Here is a 22,804-nt window from a genome sequence, read left to right on the forward strand (position 1 = left end):
GTCAGAATTGATGAGAAACCACTGATTTAGAAAGTCAGACATCTGCAGAAGTCGTTCCAATGGACTCTTTTGGCTAAAAACTCAGAATTTCTTACCATGCAAAACGCCATTATCCTCCAAGTATTCACAGAAACACAACTATAGATTCAATCTGAGATAAGTAACTTTTAGCAATTATGTTATTTTTTTTAGAACTAATTAAGAATGACCTGTTTTGGGTGAAAAAACATGCCATTAACATAATTTGTCTTCTTAATAGTCATATTCAATTAGAATGATGCTTTCAAATCTAACCAGTGAGACTCGTTTACGAGATTAAAAGTGCCTCTTCAAAATAACAAATTTTGCGCATGTATTAAGCATACTTTTCATCAAGCCTACATTTATTAAAACGTTTAGTTTTATTGGTCTGGTGTAATATTTTTTTCATTAGGACATTCATTATGTGGCGACACTGTGGTGGGTGGGTGTTTAAACATCCACTTTCTTATTTTATTTGTGAAGTTGTTGGAAAGAAAATGCACCTCTGACTTTTTGCTATAATTGGATACGAAGGAGGAAGAATACCATAAATCGATTCCTTTGTGTTCTTGAACTTCCTGTACACTCCAAAGAAAATCCCTGATCTGAAAAGGCACACATTTTCCCTTTTAAAATACAAAGCATAAAGCTCCAAATCAAACTCACAGTTTTAAACTTTGGGTGGTGTTACACCACATCTTAGGAAAGATAAAAAAAATGTCAGTCAGGACAGATAAGGAGAGAAGTGATCCTCCGTAAAAAAGACAACAAAAAAAAAAACTGGTTCCCTTCCACATGAAAAGAAACAACTATAGCGGCTGAAGCATCTGTCAAGCATGCCTCCGGGATTCCTTCTAGGGACTCTGCAACATAAAAAAGATCTTGGCACAGACCTGGGACACACTTCAGCAATAACGTCTCTTGTCTTGCAGTAAAGTGCTTGAGGATGAGTATAACTGCGAGATGACTAAGACCATTACGTGCAGCTCCTTTTGTTTCAATCAGGATTTCAAAGTAATGGGAAATTTTTGAAAAGAGAACATTTTCAAATTAGGTGCTGTATTTAGACATTGTTCATCTGATTTATTTGGCTCAAGAGAATGTCTTTATTTGTGGTAAAAAAAAAAAAAAAAAGAAAAGAAAAAAAAGCGGCCACATCCTAATGAGATAATCGAGCTTTGGAAACAAATAACTTACTAAGACAGAATCTTTGAAATGGTCAGCTTGATCTTCACATCATTAATGGATTTTTGATCTGCCGTCTTCTGAGACTAGAGACATCAATAAGTGATGTTAATGAGCTACATCCCTGGGAGTGCCTCTCTTTATCTAGAAGTCCTATGGTGGTGAATGGAGAACAGAAATGAAAGTAGCAAGAGTTTTAAAAACAGATGGCGAGGGAGAGAGCGCTTTATGGTGAACTCAGTCAGCCTTTCTCCAAGCCTCTAAAGTGCATCTCCTCTGACACGGAGCGGCTGTCATTGTCAGAGCCTGGGGAGCCGAACAAGGGGCTGTCACGTTTCTGACTGAAAATAAAGAGAATAGGAGCGGCATGTTCATTTGTGTGTCCGATGAGGATGGTGTGACGAAGAGAAAGAAAAAGAAGTCACATGTTCAGCATTTCCGAGAAAGACCTATGAGTTTAGATGAGTTCGACAGTTTTTAATGCAGGGAAAGTGTGAGGAACAGAAAGAAAAGTCTGCAGGGGTCAACACTGGGCTCAGCCAGCTGTGACAAATTCTGAATGAAATTCCATAAGGGATTAAGCCCAGTGCTGTCGTGCAAATGAGTTACGGGTTGTCTGGGGTTCACTGCAGCTTTCGCTGTTGATTCTGCAGTCGAGAGACGTGATTCAGCTCTTTTGGTGGCTTTACTAAAGGTGTTTCACTACAAGTGTTTGCTAGCTTGAGAGAAGACAAAAAGGAGGTAGTCAAGATGTCTTAATAAAAAATAGAAAAGAACTTGCATGAGCAATATGGTAACTAGAATATACAAAGTACCACCAGAGGCAAAAAGGATAAGACTGGTCATAGGAAGATGATTACCAGACTAGAAATGGGCAAGACTGTGGGAAGAATTAACAACCAACAACATAAAAAAAAATACACACCAAAATAACAAGAAATACATAACCGTAGGTCACAAGACAACTTAGAAACTGCCATGATGACTCTGGCAACAATTACAAACACCAGGAATAGCAAGGTTAAACGTTGAATATTGAACAGAAAACATCTTTTGAATGATCTTTCTGCAGGAGGGCGAATACCAAGTCCGGCCTGGATCCTCACTTCACTAGAAGACAGGGAGATGATTCAAAGGAGAACTGGTTATGCAGAAGGAGTCAGGGTCTTACATTATGAAGCCGGGAAGGCAATCGAGCAAGGGTGTGGAGCAGCCACAGATCTGGTAGTTGGCTGCTTGGTTGTGAGTCATGATCGGTTTGCTCTATAGGTTCCTAGGCCGGAGGAGAGGGACAGTTGGAGGATAGACAGATCAAAGGTAAGTAATATCATAAGTAGTCTGTGTTAGCACAGCGACCATGGTAGTTACCACAAGTAGTAGTAAACCATCTGGCGTAAATGCAAGCCACCTGGAAGCTACATCTGCCCACCACACCCTGCAGAAGAGGAAGAGGAGGAGAGAGCCGAAACCCAACAACCAGCACACCGGTCTGTGGATATGACAGGAACAGGGAAAACATGAAGTCAAAGTCTAAATAAAACAAGTGCAACTCAAAATAGAACCCACACCAACACAGAGCACAAACACAAAATAAATGGAAAATCTGTCATCCCCTAGCAATCTGCAGGTTTTGTAGAGGTTTACAAGCTGAGGACTGTATCTGGAGATAGAGCACAAAGAACCATCAGTTCATCATAATGCAGGATGAAGGCTGGATGTTCCAGTCCATTGTGGGTTGCTGGAACTGATCTGGACCCTGGTGAAGTTCCCAGGGTTCAGATCAACAGGAAGGCCTGGTGCCCTTGCTCCTTTGGTTCCTCTGGGTCATAGTCACTGTAGCTTGCTGTCCAGTGGGATGGGAGCTCTGTACAGGTTGCTCTTTCCCAGTCCAAGGAAGTTTTGCTGATGGCGGCCTGTGTGGGTGCCCGGCTGCAAGAGTGACCAGGATCTGGGCTTAGCCTGCACTGGGGTAAATGGTTTTGGAGTTGGTTCAGGAGTACATTGAATCGCTCTTCCTGTGCCTCTTTGGCCTTGGAGCTGCTACTCCAGTGCAGGAGTACTTTACACGTGTCTAAACACATTTTTATGCTGGTGTATCCATCCAAACAAGCAAACAAACAAACCAAGAGACACAGTCTTGTGTTGATTCACGTTAATTTACTTCCCACAAAAGCACTATTTCATTATAACCAGTTCATCATCTTTCTATTTCTTCTGTTTACTTCTGATTTGTGGTTGTGACTTGTAAATGATAAAAGTTTGCATTTCTTCTCTTTGTCTCTGATTGCTACAGGGAACAAAAGCTCAGGAACTTAATTTTGCTTTAAAAATGACGTCCATGGCATCACTTTCACACAGTGTCTTTCAGGGCGGTGGGAAAAAAGTCAGGTGAAGTATTATTGCTATTTCCATAAATATTTTTTTTTATCTGGTCCTGAGCCAAATTTAGAACAGAAAAGCTAAGAAAAATCCATCTTACAAAAACTGCAAATGATAGCTGAGTTATTGTACTTAAATTATATATTATTCATAACCTTTCAACAGAAACTACAATAAAATTAGCCATCCATTTGAGAAACACAAATACATTGCTTTACTAACGTGTCACTTCTGAAATACACATTAATACACTAAAACTAAGCTTTCTAAAGTTTTTACATATATATTTTTTTATTTGCTTTGTTAATTTTTATTCTAAAATGCTGTTTCTATATTAAAAAGTGCAACTGGAGTAGAAATGAGGATTCTGTCGACAAGCCCCGAGGCCATCTGTAATAATGACTTTATATTCAAGTGTAGGAGTGACAACCTTAGAGGTCCATTTTTATTCAGTGTATATTAATTGCAAGGAGTTCAAATTGGATCCATTTTAGATATCGACTCTTAAATCTGTGGTTTAAAGCATATTTAGGTTCGAAGGAAGAATATTCTGCTACAGCTGGGAGAACATACTTAGTGCCCAAGAGAGTGCTACTGCTAGAAGTAATTTAACGCATGGGCAGGACTGTAGCACTAAAAAAAAAGAAACTGTAAATTGAAATGCGATGGCATGAGGTGAACTAACAGCGTAATACGTAACACATTTAAACTGAAGTACGCATTCAGAAATACCCAAAGCATTTGTTGATGGATTTTATTGCTAACTTGTATTGTTAGAGAATATATTTTTTAAGATCTGAGCTCAAGTTAAGTATAGTTTTTATAAACGCTGTGGGAATTGAGGCTGTAAAGGTCAGATCTCTGGGTGCTGTGCCCCAAAGCATTTTTTACTTCAGAAAATCCATCTTTGCTTTCAGTTGTCATGGGGTGCAGAGATGATTTGGAGCCCGTTTAACAGAACACCACCAGGCTTGTTCTGAGTTCCGTCTGTGACATTTATGAGAAAAAGTCGCTACGACAGCGAGACAGATTCTTTTAAGATGAAAGCTAAAGACGGCTACTTCTTCACGCTAGTCAGATTATATCCACAGAACCCAGTACTACGAGACAGGTTCAGAAATAAGGATGAATGGGAGGAAGGTTTGTTAAGGTAACCACTCTGCAGCCAGGAAGAGGAGGAGAGTGAGGGGTGACATGTATAACAACACAAATCCGTACAGCAGCACAGCACAGATAAACATATTCACATGGATTCAATACAGCCACAAACCAAGCATATCTGTGTCTAATACTTTCTGAGCAAATGCGCAGCAGCGGCAATGAAAAATGGCAAAAGATAAAAGAAAGAAAGGAAGACACAAAGCAGAGAATATAATGTATTTCTATCAATAGTTAATGAGATTTGCTCCATCTAAAGTAAAACTGCCACTTCATGGTTTTATGTTACTTCCAATAGTAGCAATGCTGGCATTTGTTATGTTCAGATATACAACACATTCTACAAGATGTTTTAAGAAAAAGCCTTGAAATAAAAGCATCTTTTATTGCACTGGTGCCAAACTTCTTGGTTCCCCTTACAATTTTGTAATCTATGCTTCATATATATACATTTTGTATCTATATATATATAAAATAAAGAAAGTTTGAATGGATAAAAAAATGGTGCATATTCACTTCATCCCTTCTGAAACTGCTGCCCCCGCGACCCGACCCCGGATAAGCGGAAGAAAATGGATGGATGGATGGATGGATATTCACTTCAGAACTAGTCATTTGGGAGATTAATAGGAGGCCAGACTACATTTTTCAGAGTTGTGAGATAAAGATAAGTGAGATGAATAGACTGATTATTCAGTAATTAATTTAAGTTATCTTACTCATACATTCCTTGAACTCGTGCTCTGGTGTTGAATGAATGTCATTAGGCCATGTCAACATGTCTACAACAGTTAATGAGGGTTAAAAAGCTTAAATTACTCCTCCTTAGTTTTAACAAAAGATAACAAGCATCTTCTGGTCATTCTCCTTCAGCTGCACACTGCATGACCATCTTCTAAAAGCATTGAATTCATTTTTCTGAAGCCCTGTGCACACAGTGTTGCTTTTTTTTTTCCTCAAACAGGTTGTTATTTTCAAAAACATCTGTGTCCATATGTGGCGCTAAACATGGCAAGCAAACAAAACATGCGTGGTGTTTTTTGTAGAGCTGGAGAACTGCCAAAAACATGTGTTACTGTCATGATTCGTGTTTCTGTGTATTTATTTTTAAGGGTTTTCTGTGTTTAGTTTCTGTCCTGTGAGTCTCTGTTGTCTCTTCCCTGTTGATTGCTTCCCAGGTGTGTCTAGTTACCTCATTACCCTCCCTGTGTATTTAAGCCCACCTGTTGTCTCTGTCTTTTGTCGGGTCCTTGTCTAACGTATGTCGTTTTGTCTGTTGGCCGTCCACAGTAGAACTGTGAAGTCCTGTAGTGACCTCAGCTCTTGTATTACGTCTGGTTGTACCTTTAAGTGCTCCAGTTGAACTGTGAAGTCCTGGTTTGCTTAGCTCTTGTTTTTCAGTCTTCAGTATTCAGCTACCGGTATTAGCTGTTTGCTAACTCTCTGCCGTGCTGCCTGTTCTGGACTGTTGTTGAGCTTTCATTAAATTCATCATTTTCCTTTACAACCTGGGTCTCTGCGCCTCTCCTCACCACCACCTCAACCCCACTCTATGATGGTTACACCATTAAACCGTCATGGTGGTTTTGTATGACTTGTATGGAGTTACAGGTCAGGTTGGAGGTCGAGCTAATGCTTAAGGGTTTTCACAAAAGATGTGTTTTTGCTGTCCACATGAAAAGACAAGGGTGAAAGTTTCACTTTGGAATCCATTTTTTATTTTTTTTAATATGCTTTGGGTCCTTTAAAATGTTTTCTTGTGGACAAAGATCACAAAGAGTTAAAAAAAAAACTTAGGAAAATAAACATCAGTTTGTGGATGGGAGTCTGGTTTCGAAGGACTCACAAAATGTTTTTTTTTTTTGTTGACGCAACACTGCGCGCAACGTTGCTTGAACTGCGCGACAGACACCTAACTAGAGGAGGTGACAGACAACATTGTTGGACTTTTTCACATATTTCTGTATCTCACCACACTAATCAGCCATATGTTGGTTGGCAACCAAGGCACTACATTTTATGATGATTTATGAGTTGCTCTACCAATTCACTTTCATCAAAACAAGAAAAAAATGAGATGGAGTTAGTTAAAATAGTTCACTTGCTTAAACATTGTTAGCTGAATTCAGTGTTCCAGACCAAACAGCTTTAAATTCTTTGAATTACATTTTTAAGAAGAAATGTAGTCTTGACAAAAGTTCAGTCTGGAAAACTCTAGTCGCACCTGCCTCATCAATCAGCGTCTCCCTCTCTGCAACCTGGACCTATCAGCGCCAGTCCAATCCTCGCTCCAGCCAATCATTGTTTGGGCTCCAGTTCAAAAGGACCTTCACCCATGGCCGCCTCTGCTCAGCAGCTGCGATCGACCCACCTCCGCCCCACCTCCGCCCCATCTCCTCCTTCTGCTCCCGGCTCTCAGGCCTCAGGCCTCATCCTCATCCGACCGCCGCCACCAGCACAGGCCCCGGGGGGGCTACATTCCTATGCTGCATCAGGAATGTTCATCGAGCTTATCGAAGTCCAGCTCGACATCCCCGGCCGGGGCCTGAACGCGTGTTTATTTTTATGTTCATTTTGTCATTAAACTCTTTTAATCACTTTCTTTCTCCGTCTGAGTCTCTCCAGATTGAAATAAGGATGGTAAGCTTTGATTTGTTTTCTTTTTTTATTTTTTGTGGCAAACTGACTAGTTTATTTATCTTGCTTTGTCTTCCTTAAAATCTTCGGGTGGTTCTCCAGTTTGTGCACCGTCTGTGGTTCTCCAGTTTGTGCACCGTCTGTGTGTATTACACACAGAAACGCCTGATCAAACATTGTCATAATATTACTATGCCTCAAAATATATTTGTACACATTCAGCCAAGACAACAGCAGAATGATTCAAACATCAAAACTGGTTTAGGAACTAATAAAGCAGACTCGTGATAATGACTTCCCCAAAACCTAGCCCTGTAAAACATCTTTGTCTACTATGCCTGAAAATCTGGTGTGTGTCAGAAAGATCAATCAATTTAAAATTGCCATGACATTTCTAAGAGTAGAGTAGTTTATTATCCACACAGATTTATGCCATAAGATTGATGTGTCATGATTCTGGTGTCTCTTCAGAGCATCTCTGTTGGAAGGAGTGGTTGGTCTGCTGTATCTGTCTGCCACTACCTCAGTTTGGAGACAAAGAGAGCTGTTGGACAGCCTGATGAAGATGATCATCAGGCGATCGTCTTTGCCTGATGATCAGCCTTTCTGGTACAACCAGACCATTGTGCTGCTTTCCTTTAAATATATCTTTTATCCTTGAAAGAAAGCAGCTAAGTTGGTTTACTTACATTTTTAACTCACCTAAACATGTCTGCCAGGTTGAAAACTTTGTTTATCTCAGTATTTGCCCTTCACTAACTGCTCCTCTTCCCTTCCACATGCTGCTGAGCCACTGACTTGGAAGTCACTCTCAGTTTTGCATGACATTGTATTAACAGCTTTCACTTTGTCATTCTGTGTCCCTTCAACAATTCTGGATGTGGGTCAGGAAATCGTCAGGAAACACGATACGAAGGTCACAAAAAGTTTGAAGTCTCTTTGCATTTTACAAAGGGATACTTGATCATATATTATGAAGCATGTATACACTTGAATCATTTTGAAATGTCACAAACTCAGATTTGCACTCCCAATTCTAATTTAGACAAATCACTACAGTTGCTTGTGGCATAAACAAAGACATTTAAACTTAATGACATACATGCTGAGCTTGAGTTGAGGTTTTGAGACTATTAGGTCACTGACATGAGATTCAAGGAGGGATGAAGTAAAAGACGTTCTGCTAGTTTTTCTTGGGCTTTCGTGTCTCTTTGCACTTCCTGCGACTGAGTATCTTTTAGTTCCTGCTTGTCAAGCCTATGGTTGCATATAATTTTTAGATTTCACACTACCTTTGTATATGTCCCCATGGTGACTACCCATTCTTTCCATTAGCTTGGCCTTCAATGAAGATTGCATTCTTACCTTGAAGAAATCTTATATTTTAAAAGGTACAGCAAGGGTTTTTACCTTATTCAGCAGCAAATTGAAATATTTTTTGAAAAAAATGTCAATGGTAAAATGTCAAGGAAAATCAACAATTTAGGCTTCCACATCATTTTTTGCTCCTATTGTTCAAACAGTTGTTTTTTTGTTTTTTTGTTTTTTTTTTAATAATTTGCCAACTTCAAGTCAGCAGGCACATTTTTAAATATATATATTTTTTCTACTTTTGACTATTTTGTGTGCATTCAAACGCTGGGTCATTCAATAGAAACAGGCATTCATCGTGGAGATTAATCTCTTCTGGAGCCCCAAAGTTAGTTTTCAAATAGGAAGTGTTTCTTTCAGCAGATACTCCAACTTAAGCCTTTCGGCTTTGGGTTGTCTGATTGCCGTTTAAGAGGAATTATCTAGTCTGTGAGTTTTATAAGTTCTTTTAACCATTTCATCAAACCCCACCACTGTCATTTCTCAATATTTCCTCTCTGTTAATTGTCTTTTAATTATTTGCAGACGGTACACACCCAATGCTTGCATCGGGCATTTCCCACCCAAAAGTTAATAAAATTGATGTTCATCTACTTTGGAATAACAATGTCAAATGTGCGCTGGTAAGTTGGTCACCATCTCAAGTATTAAATCTAAAGTATGAGTTGTTAAGCCACAGACTACAGCTGCCAAACTGTGTGTACACAAAAACAGATCCTTAGTTCAGTTTGAAATTTTAAGTATGATATTGCTGGGCTGTAAATTTGCCCGATTTAGAAAAGAGCTGGTAATAATTTGCTCTGACTGTGCTCAGGAGACAGGTCTGGTTGTTGATTTGGGATGTATTGATTTAATGTGTTAAATAGTGCTTTGCTTTAAGTTTTGAAGTCAATTAAAAGTGTGAAAACACTCTGCCTCAAGGGAACTATGTATTTAAAGAAACAGTGTCAACAACTTTAAAAACAAGAATTAAAACCAAAAAAAAAAAAAAAAACTATGTCAGCAATCTAGAGAAAGAAAAAAATTGTAATAATTTAGGTTTAATTTTAAGGGAATCATCACATTATATATTTGAATAACTGAAAAAATATTTTGTTTAACTTAGGGAAGACATTATGAGAAAATACTGTGGAAAATTACGTTAAGACACAAGAGAGAAATGGGTCAAAGAAAACCAAAGTTTGACAGATTGAGACGAGAACAAACATGGCCAGTCGAGATATGATGAAAGTACATAAAAAAAAAAAAATCCAATTTCATATACAAACCCTACTGTCTAGCAGCCATGCTTGATAGCTGAAAACCTTTCTAAAGCAAGTCTAATATCACGTCTTCATTCATAAGTAAGATTCATAGGGGTAAAATTCGACAGGGTTTGCACAGCTGGTATTGTTTTATGGTGTAGTGAAAATAATTCACATGCGCGGTTGCACATCTGTGCATACATGCTGTTTTGGTAATGAAAGAAAAGATAATTATTAAATATGCCCTCAGTCTTACTCTGGGAACAACCTAAGAGCCCAGAAGGACCATAAAATCCTTAGCAAACCTCCTTTTCAGCTTGAACTGGTATTTAGAAGCAAATGCATTTGATGTAAGGTGCAGCAGGTGATAAAGAAGAAATGTGATTGCAGAGATGCTGCCTTTTTCTATTGAGCAGATTCAGTAATAACACGTTTAAACACAAAACCACACATTTACAGCTCCAATAAAGTGAGACTTTTTTTTTTTTTGCCAAGCTCTGATAGTCAATCCCAGATGCTAACAAAAGGAAAGGCCAACTTCCTTAAGTGACGAAAAAGTTTGATATTTTCATCGTCCACAACCTTCATGGTTCAGTTCTTCTTTGTCATTCATCTGAGCTTATAAGGTTATTAGCTTGCTGCACAGGGGGCTGCAGCTCTCATCCTTTCTGTCAGAGCAAACGCTTTTCACCACAGAGGGCTTTTCAATTGATCCACTCACAAACTGATTTAATTAGGCCCTTGTTGCACTCGGGCATGGCCCCACATAATCAGCTCTATATTGTCAAAGCTATTCAGAGAAATGGCTTCCGCTGCTATGAAACTGAGATGTCATGCCAAAATGGAAAGGAAATTTTGACAGTTCCTCCTCTGCAATTATCTTTCATTTCACCAGAGATCCAGATCTGTGCTGCAGCAAAAGCTCCTGCTTTTCAGCAAACCTAACAATAAAGTCACATGACTGTAGGTCGTGCTGCACAGTTGAACTCAACCATCAGGTGAAATCAGGCAGCTGCATGCGGCTTTGTGATATGGGGACCGACCTGTAGGGACTCAAACACTTTATGGATTTGATTATTTCATCTGTATCAGTAAATCATTGCAAGATGTACTAAACATGTTTCTCAAAGGGCAAGCAGAGGAGTACTTGAAAATGTGGAAAGTGAATAGAAAAAAATAAGGACTTCGCACATCTGCAATAGGTAAATATTAAGACAAGCCAGGGCTAAATGTAAAAGTAACTTTTTAAAGATTGTGCCGGTCTTTAAATATACATTCTTCCGACTAGGACTTATTGCGTTTGGTTATCTTTACCTCCTGGTGTTGCTTCAGTGTGTCTTAACAACTGAATTTTGGATTTTCATTCGCTGCAAGCCATCATCATCAAACTAATAATAAAAAACAAATACCTGAGCTGAAGTTGGAGATGCATTGCTTCTTCATAAATGGAGATAATTCTTCTTTAATATATGAGTGTGTCTGCGATGGACTGGCGACTTGTGAAAGGTAACCCCGCCTCTCGCCTGTTGGCCGCTGGACATAGGCATCAGCACCCTTCACGACCACATTAGGGATAAGCGTGTAAGATAATGGATGGATGGATGGATGGATGGATGGATGGATATGAGTTTGTCATTGTGTTGAATTCCAAATTAATATCGCTCTTATGATTTTAGATTTGGAGGCGATAGTGACTCCCTGCGTAAGCTTTTAGGATACAGATGCTTCTTATTTTGCAGTTCCTCAAGTTCCTAAAGCAACAGAAATCCTTACAGAATCACACACAAAAAAAGAATTCAGTCATTATTTATGTGGTTCATGGCAAAGACGTGCAGTTTTGCAGCAAAGTAACAGCTCATTTAATCAAGAAATGTAGTTAAATGCAGCTTTTAGTGTCTTCACTGCTCTTAACGTTAGTCTGATTTCTAAAGTAGAGCTTTCTGACTTTTCTTCAAAACAGATTACGTGGTCTTGGCTTCACTCTCGATGGCTGTGAGTTGTTTGATCAAAGCTCTACCAGTTTGGGATATTCTTGTTCATTTTCTCCCTTTTCATTAAATGTTCAAATGATCCAATAACCCAGGCAAAATCGAAGACCGGAGAAAGAGTTCTGGGAATAAAAATTTAATTATTTCTCTGCACATAAAAAAAAAAAAAAAAAACTGTGATCCATAAAAAGTTATTCAGACAAGATTCACCTCCATCAGATTCAGCTGCTTAAACTTTTTTTTTTTTATTTAATGCTTTTACCTATGATAATGACTTGTTTACAATATGCAGAGCATTTTTACAATGTGCTTTTGTTGCTCAGAATGTTTGCTTGTTCCTCTTGTCACATATAATGTATAATCAGGCTTTCTCATATATTTCCATTATACCCCTTGAACATTTTTTGTATCGTTCTTGTCACATTAAATCCAAAACGTCCTCATATTTTAGTTGAATTCCACGTGAGCGAGCAACAGGGAAACAGAAAATGAAAATCGAAAGAATGTGGTGTGGATATGCACCATGTCCTTTCTGCTTAGAAACCTTGAAATAAAATGCAACGAAACCAAAAGCTCTCAGACGTCTAATTAATAAAGGTAGTCTGCCGCTGTGTGCTCTCGACATAATGCATGTGTTCTGTGAAGCTCACAGAGGTCAGCAAGATATCAGCGAACAAACAGCATCATGAAAACCAAGAAAAACATCAGCAAACCCACCAACACACTGCGGAGCATCTAAACCAGGGGTGTCAAACTCCAGTCCTCGAGGGCCGGTGTCCTGCAACTTTTAGAAGTGCCTCTGCTGCACCACACCTGAATAGAATAATTAAGTAATTAGCAAGGCTCTGGAGAACTGAGGAGGTAATTAAGCCATTTGATTCAGGTGTTTTGTACCTGTGGCACATCTAAAAACTGCAGGACAGCGGCCCTTCAGGACTGGAGTTTGACACCCCTGATCTAAACCTTATATTAATGCAAGAGAGCATTATTGAGAGCAGCTGAGACGCCTATGGTAACACTAGAGGAGCTACAGAGATCCACAGCTCAGGTGGGAAAATCTGTTGACAGAATAATCAACCTAGGATTAGTTAGTGTGGTTGTTGGTGTTTGCCATTCTTTGAAGGAATGACAAACACAAAGTTCTTATTGAAAGAAAACCAAAAAAAAAAGTTTGCAGTTTGACAAAACAAACCATGTAGGTGACATGTGAGGAAAACATGCGAGTTAAAGGAGCTCTGGTCAAATATGATCTATGTTAAACGTTCTGGACAAAAAACACTATTTGTGCCTGAAAACTAACATTCACTGAATGCACCGTTTCTGTGGAGGTGTTTCCCAAGCCTGCTTCTCAAGTACCGCTGCCACTACTCTGTGGTATAAAATAATATCGTGCTGTGGTGGGGGGGCCGAAAAGCTAGTTCAAAAGTTTGGAAGAAAACCTCTTGGAGGCAGCAAGGCCGCCTCCAAGAGGCGACTCGGGACAAGAGCAGAGGTGAAGTTTCCAGCAAGTGAAAGATTAAAATTACATCCAGAGCTACAGGTGGTTTAGATCAGGGGTGTTCAATCCCAATCATCCAGAGCCAATGACCTGAAACTTTTAGGTGCGTCTCTACATCAACACACCTGAGTCGAATAATCAGGTTAGCAGAACTGTGGAGAACTTGAGGAGGTCTATTGGACCAGGAACACATCTAAAAGCTCTGTGACACGCCAGTGCGCTTGAGGACTGGAGTTGAATCCCCCTGGTTTAAATCAATACCTATTCTCAAACTAAAATGGTCTATTCAAAGTCAAGAACTAAACTGTGAATCGGCAGCAAGAATAGTAAATTAAAGTTTAGAAATGTTCCCCCATCTAGGTGGAAATTCTTCAGACTTTTTTTTTTATTTAAAAAGTAAAATGTAAATGATGTACTATCTTTTTCCTGCTTCAAAGTTATGCTCTCCGTTGCCTTAGCCTATCATGTAAATCCCTGAAAAATAAACTGAAGTTTGTGATTGTACCATAATAAAAACAGGTTCCTTACTTTAGCAAGGAATTTACTTCTGTAAAGCTTTGCCTTGTAGCTGCAGTAAAAAAAACATCAAGGGTTTTATATCAGTTATTAGAATTCAAATTACTGAAGCAGAATTCACAATTTTTAATTTCTTTTTTTTTTCCCACTACCGTTGTGTCTTAGGGTCAATTTTTTTTCTTGAAGGAAATATTTTTATTTCATTAAACAAAATCCTGTGAAAAACTCGCAAGGGAAATTTTCTGCAGAAGATTCAAACTAAAAATTCACTTTTAACTTAACAAAGACCCTGGTAATCATTTTTCCTCTCGCTGATTGCTGCTTATCAGGGTTTTTTTTTTCTTTTTTATCTACAGTGTGCATATTTACAAGATCCTATTTTGGTTTTCTTTCTTTTACTTCAAGCACAAAAAAAAAAAAATATTTTTGCCTGACTTATCTGGCCAAAATGAAAATGCAGCAAAACAGAAAAGGAGCAGACAAACTGACAGTTAGCTGGTCAGATGAGATTGAAAAAAAAAAAAGCAAAGCGCAGAGACCCTTAATATTTCACACCTAATGCATTATTTACACCCTGGGCGAAGTGGCGGAATATGCAAGGGCGCTCTTGGGTGAATGGCCAGTTTTTCGATTCTGTGCCACGTGTGTGAATCTGCGAGGATGTCTGTCTGATCGGCGGAGCAACGGATGAAAGACAAAGATGAAAGCAGCAGCCTTGAGGGCCTAACTGCAAGATCCATCTGCTAGTGGTGTAAAGCTCTGAAGTTGCTCTTGCTCTCAGGTAAGCTCCTTAGGTGGTCAGATCACAAATATACAGTTAGTCTGCACGTGTGTGTGTGTGTGTGTGTGTGTGTGTGTGTGTAGGTGTGTGTGTGTGTGTGTGTGCTCAGGAAAAATCTCAGGAAGGAGGGATGTGGATGCAAATGAGAAGGAAAACTTTGTCCAATAACTTTTGTTTGACAGGACAGAATGAGAATTGGTCTACATAAAAAAACAAAACAAAAAAAAACATTGTCTTGTTTTCTGTCTGGGTGTTTGCCAGGTAAAGAAAAAAAAAATCATCAGCCTTAAATAAAAGCTGGGAGAAAATATGCAGATAGCTTTTACTGTAAGCCATTAAATATGTAAAGATGCAGCATTTTAAATGGAGCGCCTATTGACTTATAAAGGCCGATTTCAAACTTAGTTGCTATTGGTGGAGAACCAGTCTAAAAAAAGGTTAAAAATTAAGTAAATTGTGTACATTCATTTGTCATTCAAAAAATATTTAACTTGTTTTAGTCTTCCTAAATAACAATGTCTGGTGAAAAATACTTTGATACTTGTGTTAGTCGGGTCTTGAAGCACTCCTGCTCCAGAGTTCACCAAGTGAATCTTTCCCACAAAGAACTTTGTTCCACTATCGCCTCAAGGCTGTTATTGTTGCATGCACTCCTTTTTCTTTTACACCACATTTTCCTTCCACTCAACTTTCCATTACCATGCTCTATGACAGGCCAGCTTCTTTGGCAATGACATTTTGTTGCTTACTCTACTTATGCAGGGTGTATGCCTGCATGATGATGATGACTGTCTCCCTGTGATTGTGTTGGCTATAACACGGAGAGCACATTACCTTCACATTTCTATTTTACTGATTCTAATAATTACACATTTTTGCTTCCCATTGACTGTAACATACCATTATTCAGACCAACAGTAGTGAATATGTAAAAGAGAGAAACTATTGAACTTTTCTACAATATTCTCATGTAATGAGATGTTCCTGTACTTTTGCGCTTTCCACAAGCCACCTGTTACCTTTAAACCCACTCACCGGTCCCTGTCTGAACTGCATCCAGCAGTTCGCGTATCTGCCCGGGTCGATTGCATTTCTGCGTCCATACATTACCCACCTCCCCCTGCGCCTTCATCTGTGCACTCCAGCTGTGAGGGGGGACCGGCAGAGGCCAGCAGAACCCGCCTCCTCTGCTGCGATTGGCCCGACGGGAGGCAACAGGGGGGGATTTGCTGGCTTGTGTTTCACATCTTTGCAGCGGCTGAGCGCAGCGTGGCTCTCCGTCTTGCACAGCGTGGGCTCTTCTCTGAATCATATAGTCAGATGACTTTCATTACGGCCGCTGAACGCATTTGGAGCATTCTGTCAATGCAGCAGAGAGCGGAGACGAGCTGAGCCGCGCGTTTTGGACACATTTATCCCGAGTGCGTGTTCCGCTCAATCCACCTGCCGGCGCGCAGGGAGCCCGTGGAGGGATGTCGCGATGTTGTGCACAAGGAGAACTAAAACTTTGGTGTCGACGTGCGTGATCCTGAGCGGCATGACCAACATCGTGTGCCTGCTGTACGTCGGCTGGATCACCAACTACGTGGCCAACACCGGGGGCAAAGTTGCGGAGATCGGCGGCGGTGGAGGCGGGGAGACGGACAGAAAGTTGGAGGAGGATGGCAAAGGTGAAACGCTGAGGATTATGGAGCGCTTGGAGCGTCTGGAGAGCGTCGTAAACGAGCACATCAAAGGTCAGTGGTGGTCCGCTGAGGGTCTGAGCGGGTCAGAAGCAGCGCTGGTATACAGATGGAGGTGTTTCAAAGAGGCCAGCAGTTTTTATCGACATTTAGATGCACGTTAAAAGGCAATGAAAAAACAACTCAACTTGAAACTTTGGTTTGTTCTCGCATCTTAAGGGTGAAACTTTTAGATTTTTTTCTTCTCCAGCTTCTACTATAGAGCTACTTAGGTTAATTTTTACTCTTATAATATGAACCCAGTTAAATGTCAACAGTCACTCTGGCATCTGTTGTAGGCTGCAGCATGTGTACACCCTCATATCACTTAATTTACGGAGACTGTGTGAAGTGGGATTTTTAAGAGGCTGCAGCAGAACTGTCCCAATGGAGCCCAGATATCCCTAAAAGTCCTTCATAGTAATGAGTAAACGATCCCCCGCAGACATTTTTAAAAGGATGTGGAAATGCATCCAATTACCCTTTCCCCCTTTCTGAAAAATCCAGCCAATGATAATATAAAGGACTGACATCTGAAAAAAAAGTGCAATTTGTCCAAAATGATGCTTTAAATTAAAATGTTACCTGCTTGGAGAAACTTTGCCCCTCTGCTGACTGAAGTGGAAATCAGCATAATGATTTAACTCAGTTTTGCATTTCCATCAGAAGGCAAGAAAGTATAAGGTGGCCTTGCATGATATTTGGAATGATGGGGAAAAACCTTACCAGCTGGAAAACCATACTAATGAGGCATAGCATTACGACCTGTCGAGAAAAGTCGAGCTCATCCCACTTCCCCATGCTGGAGATTTTAGTTTAATAGTAATAATAAATAAAATTACCTTAAAATTAATGACATAGGTGACATCAAGACCCAACAATAGAGTCAGACTGTAATAAAATGAATCTGGTTGTGTGTGTTGTTATTGTGTCCTGCAAACTTTGCTTTAATTCTACTTTTTTATATTTAATCATAAAAAATCATAGTCAGGCAGAAAGAAAGTCATGAAACAGGAAGAGCTGGTTTTCTGAAGAAAAGGGGAAGTTTCTGTCTTGCATCAGGCTAAAAATAGTTCAGACCATTCCTTATTTTAAAGCATTAAAGGTTTTTAAAGAATAAAATCTAAACATTTTGAGAGATTGGATAAAACCCAGAGTAAAATACTTAAAATAATGACTTATAATTATGCCAATAATTAATATTGGTTTAACCAGTGGTTGATGTTGATTTGATTATAAGAATATTTACACTTACTCTCACACTTGTGGAAGTACTTAAAGGTGAAACAAGTAACTGTAATTTGGTATCAGATAATTACAATAATGGATTATTATTGGGTTCTTTTCAGAAATGTCTGTAATAACTCACCTTATGATTATAATAAGAGTAACTAATAAGTTATGGTTATTATAACATTATAAATGAATGTTGAATCAGATAAACTAAAAGGTTATAAATGTGATTTTGACATTGAACTTGAAAAGGTGTAAAATGTTGTAACTGTAATTAAAGGTCACTGATGTTGTGTAGGAGGTAGATGGTAGGTGGAAGGACAGGGCAAAAATAGGAACTGATAGGAGAACGGAGAAGATAAAGCCTTATTGCTAAACTTCAACTTGCCTAAGAAAAGGTTGGGCAGGAAACAGAGGTAGGAGGAACTATTGAGCAACTTGGGGACATTAGAACAGAGATCCGGTCATAAGGTCTCCAGGGTGATGGAGATGAGATCATCTGTCCAAGCAGTCAGCCAATGAGACAGGCACAGCAACAAAGCCAGCCAATGCAAACGCACCAAAAGGTGGATAAACCCTTTATAAGGTGGGTGCAACAGAGGAATCTTTGGTTGGATCCTTCAGGCAGCTTCGAGCCAAGACGGAGATGGACAAAGAACTCTGCAGCTGAAGAAGAGCCGGGGCCACAGAACCGAAGACTGTTCTGCACATGGGGACTAACCCGTTAGCCCCGCAACATGTGGCTTCAAATCGGACTTCTCTCGACAGCTGGGTTTATACCCCCAAAGACAAAGACCAAGGCAAAGATGAAGATAAAGACAAAGAAAAAGAACAAAGGCAAAGAGGAAGAACTGGTGTGTTCCTTCCGTGGGACCAGAAAGATCGTGAGACGAGGAGAAGGGAGCTACAGAGCTGCAAGACAAGAAGCTGAGGACAGCTACGCGCATGAGGAAGTCACCCTGATGCCCGAGACCTGCTGCTCTAAGTCAGTTCTCTTCCTGTACTGGGAACCTCCTGCTGCTGCAACACCTTCTTCATCATCAGGCCAGTTCTGGGGTTCAAAATGCCAAACTCTGTCCGTCTCTCTCAAAGTTTCCCTTTTTTAGTTCTCAGTGTCAGCATTAGGGAAAGATAGGCTAGATTATTGATTTTACTTATTTGATTATTTCTGCTACTGAATTAAGCTGTACTGACCCTTGCAAAATTGCCTTACTAATAAAATAATTAGCATTTAAGAAAATCTAAAAGATGTTGTGGACATTCAATTAATGAGTCACCTTAAAGTTCTTTGATGGTTGTGAAATAGCTATGAAGTTTGATTCTGGGAGGAAAAAGTAGGAATGTTTTATAGGTTGCTTTTGGCCAAAACTAAAATAATGACCTTGGGACTTAAATCTAAGTCACTAAATTTAATCTAGCCGTTAACAAGTGCCGTTATTTTAGGAAGGGAGCTACCGTTAACAGGAGTGGTTGTAGGGGTTATGTCGCTGTGAGTGCTACTCAGCGGATTGCTCCTCAACTGTAAAAGGTCATAACTTTTGGATCGAAGGTAGTCAGAGCTAGACGAGTCCTTTCCGACCCCAGTTTAAACAGATTATTCTCCACAAACTATCGCTAGGGTAAGACCCGAGTTTCTGGGGATTTTCCGGACCTGTTAGACAGAGAACTGGGCCGTAGTGAGTCCAAAGAGTTGTGAGGAGTGGGCGGGACTTACTATTGGGTAGTAACAGACATGGCGTCCCTGGGTGGGCCCCACCCTAATGAGTAGGAGGGCCCTACTTGACCAAGTCAGTAAAAACAGACGGGAGGGTCTGAATAGCTCACTTGGGAGACCAGCTCTTAGGAAATAGAGTTGGGAGCGACTGATGAGGCTTATCAGTCGCGACCCTTGCAGTAACTGTACAGCGTGCAGGCGAGGGAAAAGCTTCCGCTTAAGATGAACAGCTGCATCAAGAAGGGAAGCCAGTAGCCAACCTAGCCTAGACCCATCCCTGCTCTAAGGTACCCTGAGAGGCTTTGGGGGATAGGCGACTCGGAGACAAAGAGACCGAGGAGTACGACGCAAGGTCGTACGTCCAGAAGATGTAAGTAATTTCACAAGGAAGTGGTGAAATGCATCTGGAGCTCAAGGTCGAGCATCTGAGAGCACACGCATGAGGGAGCTCATTGGCGTGGAAATGATGAAGTGGACTGTTATGTCCAACAGAGAAAAATTGTCTTTGTCTGAGCCGAGAAGTGGGACAATACTCCCAGAGGACGGGAGGTCCCAGAAGAGTACGTGGATGAGGTCGTGCGGAGCGTGCATGAAGCCCTTGGACATGCAGGCGTACGACCCACCCGTAAGGAGCTGGATGAGCATGAGCTTTGGATCCCAGTGAAACAAGTCCAACGCGTGCTACGGGGCTGTGAGGTATGTGGACAATACAACGCAGGCCGCCAAGGGCAGCGGTTGGAAGGATTGACCATCAAAAGCACGATCCTCTGGGGCTCAATCTGCATGGATGTAGCAGGCCCCATGGATAACAGAAAAGAGAGGTGAGGAGTACCTCTTGGTGCTGATGGACATGGTGTAACAGTGACAGCTGAAAAAGAGCAGGTCTTCCCCTGCAGAGGAACTCCGTTCACGTCACAGAAAGCCGGAAGGCGAAGGCACTTCTCCTTTTTGCCCAGAGAGGGAAAGGGGAAGTTGCAGTTTACAGTGTCATTGAAAACAGGACAGAAAGTTTGGATTAAAGATCAAGATCGGCCTGTAGTCACGGTGATCAAGTTAAAATTCAATGGAATGAATTTTGTGAAGCAAGTACTGCAATGTAAAAAAGTATTACTTATGAAGAAAGGGGTCCACGAGGTCAGTGTTCAAGCCAGTTCTTGGCTAAAGCGAACCAGAACATTGCAAGAATCAAGCATCATGCCATCCTGTGTTAGACTGGCTACTATTACAGGATGATTGCCATTCAAAGAACAACTTCAAGGCTTAGGACTAGGAGGGCCCTGAAGAAATTGGATTATGCTAAAGAAGAACTCCTGTCACAAAAGGATGGATTAAACAGGAAAAGGGGCTGAAGTCATGAGGAAGGAGTGACGTCATAGACAACCACAAAGATCAATCCTGCAACAAAGTGTTGAAATCACACCCAACACCTGGAAGCAACCTGTGGACTTCACAGAGTCCTGCCTGACAGAGTCCTGTTGCCTCCGACAACTCCAGTAACCCTTTAACGACCCCAGCGATGGAAAAGGATTATGATTATGGATAAAGCGTCATGCTGCTTATGCTTTTTGTTTTACTCTACTGAACACCCAGAGTTTTGTTTTTTTTTATTGAGGCTTTTTGCCCATCAACCTGTCCCTAAGGAATCTTCCACATCCTGAAGAACCAACGCTTCATTCAGCTGAGGATTTTTTGTCACTATTAAAGGATCAGAGCGACCTGGGTTCTCTTCAACATTCGTCACTTCCTGAGAGACATCAAAACTCCAAGGAGGGGGTGTCAAAGAGCAGTGGAGTTTGAAGACTGCTGTGGCCTTGGTGATGACTGAGGATCTGCATCTTCACATCCCAGGCTGCTGAGGCCTTGATGACAACTGAGGATCTGCATCTTCACATCCCAGACTGCTGAGGCCTTGGTGACGATGGAGGATCTTCACATCCCAGACTGCTGAGCCCTTGGTGACAACTGAGAATCTGCATCTTCACATCCCAGACTGCTGAGCCCTTGGTGACAACTGAGAATCTGCATCTTCACATCCCAGGCTGCTGAGGCCTTGGTGACGACTGAGGATCTGCATCTTCACATCCCAGACTGCTGTGGCCTTGGTGACGATGGAGGATCTTCACATCCCAGACGACCATCTTCTCTTTCCAGGGGATGAGGACGCAGACCTGCAAGAGGATGTTGGGTTCCCAGCATGTGAAAGGTCTGACCTCGCGGAGGGGGTGTCGAGAAAAGTCGAGCTCATCCCACTTCCCCATGCTGGAGATTTTAGTTTAATAGTAATAATAAATAAAATTACCTTAAAATTAATGACATAGGTGACATCAAGACCCAACAATAGAGTCAGACTGTAATAAAATGAATCTGGTTGTGTGTGTTGTTATTGTGTCCTGCAAACTTTGCTTTAATTCTACTTTTTTATATTTAATCATAAAAAATCATAGTCAGGCAGAAAGAAAGTCATGAAACAGGAAGAGCTGGTTTTCTGAAGAAAAGGGGAAGTTTCTGTCTTGCATCAGGCTAAAAATAGTTCAGACCATTCCTTATTTTAAAGCATTAAAGGTTTTTAAAGAATAAAATCTAAACATTTTGAGAGATTGGATAAAACCCAGAGTAAAATACTTAAAATAATGACTTATAATTATGCCAATAATTAATATTGGTTTAACCAGTGGTTGATGTTGATTTGATTATAAGAATATTTACACTTACTCTCACACTTGTGGAAGTACTTAAAGGTGAAACAAGTAACTGTAATTTGGTATCAGATAATTACAATAATGGATTATTATTGGGTTCTTTTCAGAAATGTCTGTAATAACTCACCTTATGATTATAATAAGAGTAACTAATAAGTTATGGTTATTATAACATTATAAATGAATGTTGAATCAGATAAACTAAAAGGTTATAAATGTGATTTTGACATTGAACTTGAAAAGGTGTAAAATGTTGTAACTGTAATTAAAGGTCACTGATGTTGTGTAGGAGGTAGATGGTAGGTGGAAGGACAGGGCAAAAATAGGAACTGATAGGAGAACGGAGAAGATAAAGCCTTATTGCTAAACTTCAACTTGCCTAAGAAAAGGTTGGGCAGGAAACAGAGGTAGGAGGAACTATTGAGCAACTTGGGGACATTAGAACAGAGATCCGGTCATAAGGTCTCCAGGGTGATGGAGATGAGATCATCTGTCCAAGCAGTCAGCCAATGAGACAGGCACAGCAACAAAGCCAGCCAATGCAAACGCACCAAAAGGTGGATAAACCCTTTATAAGGTGGGTGCAACAGAGGAATCTTTGGTTGGATCCTTCAGGCAGCTTCGAGCCAAGACGGAGATGGACAAAGAACTCTGCAGCT

General features: G+C 40.4%; 1 protein-coding gene and 1 long non-coding RNA gene across 3 annotated transcripts in view; both read left to right on the forward strand.

Annotated features, from left to right (window-relative positions):
• The first annotated feature begins 15,324 nt into the window (after positions 1 to 15,324).
• Positions 15,325 to 22,804, forward strand: part of LOC103466266 (polypeptide N-acetylgalactosaminyltransferase 18-like) — a 161,125-nt gene continuing 153,645 nt past the window's right edge. For both annotated transcript variants that reach the window (XM_008411739.3, XM_008411740.3), the window contains exon 1: positions 15,325 to 16,514. In XM_008411739.3, coding sequence (XP_008409961.1) covers positions 16,259 to 16,514 — 256 coding nt within the window. In that variant the 5' untranslated portion in view covers positions 15,325 to 16,258. The remainder of the gene's footprint in view (positions 16,515 to 22,804) is intronic.
• LOC145551954 (uncharacterized) lies at positions 17,249 to 21,809 on the forward strand. The gene is made up of 2 exons (XR_014087850.1): positions 17,249 to 21,260; positions 21,387 to 21,809. It is a non-coding gene; the product is annotated as an uncharacterized LOC145551954 (long non-coding RNA).

This window comes from Poecilia reticulata, chromosome 6 (genome assembly GCF_904066995.2).
Source record: "Poecilia reticulata chromosome 6, P_reticulata-male-v2, whole genome shotgun sequence".
Lineage (NCBI taxonomy): Eukaryota > Metazoa > Chordata > Actinopteri > Cyprinodontiformes > Poeciliidae > Poecilia > Poecilia reticulata.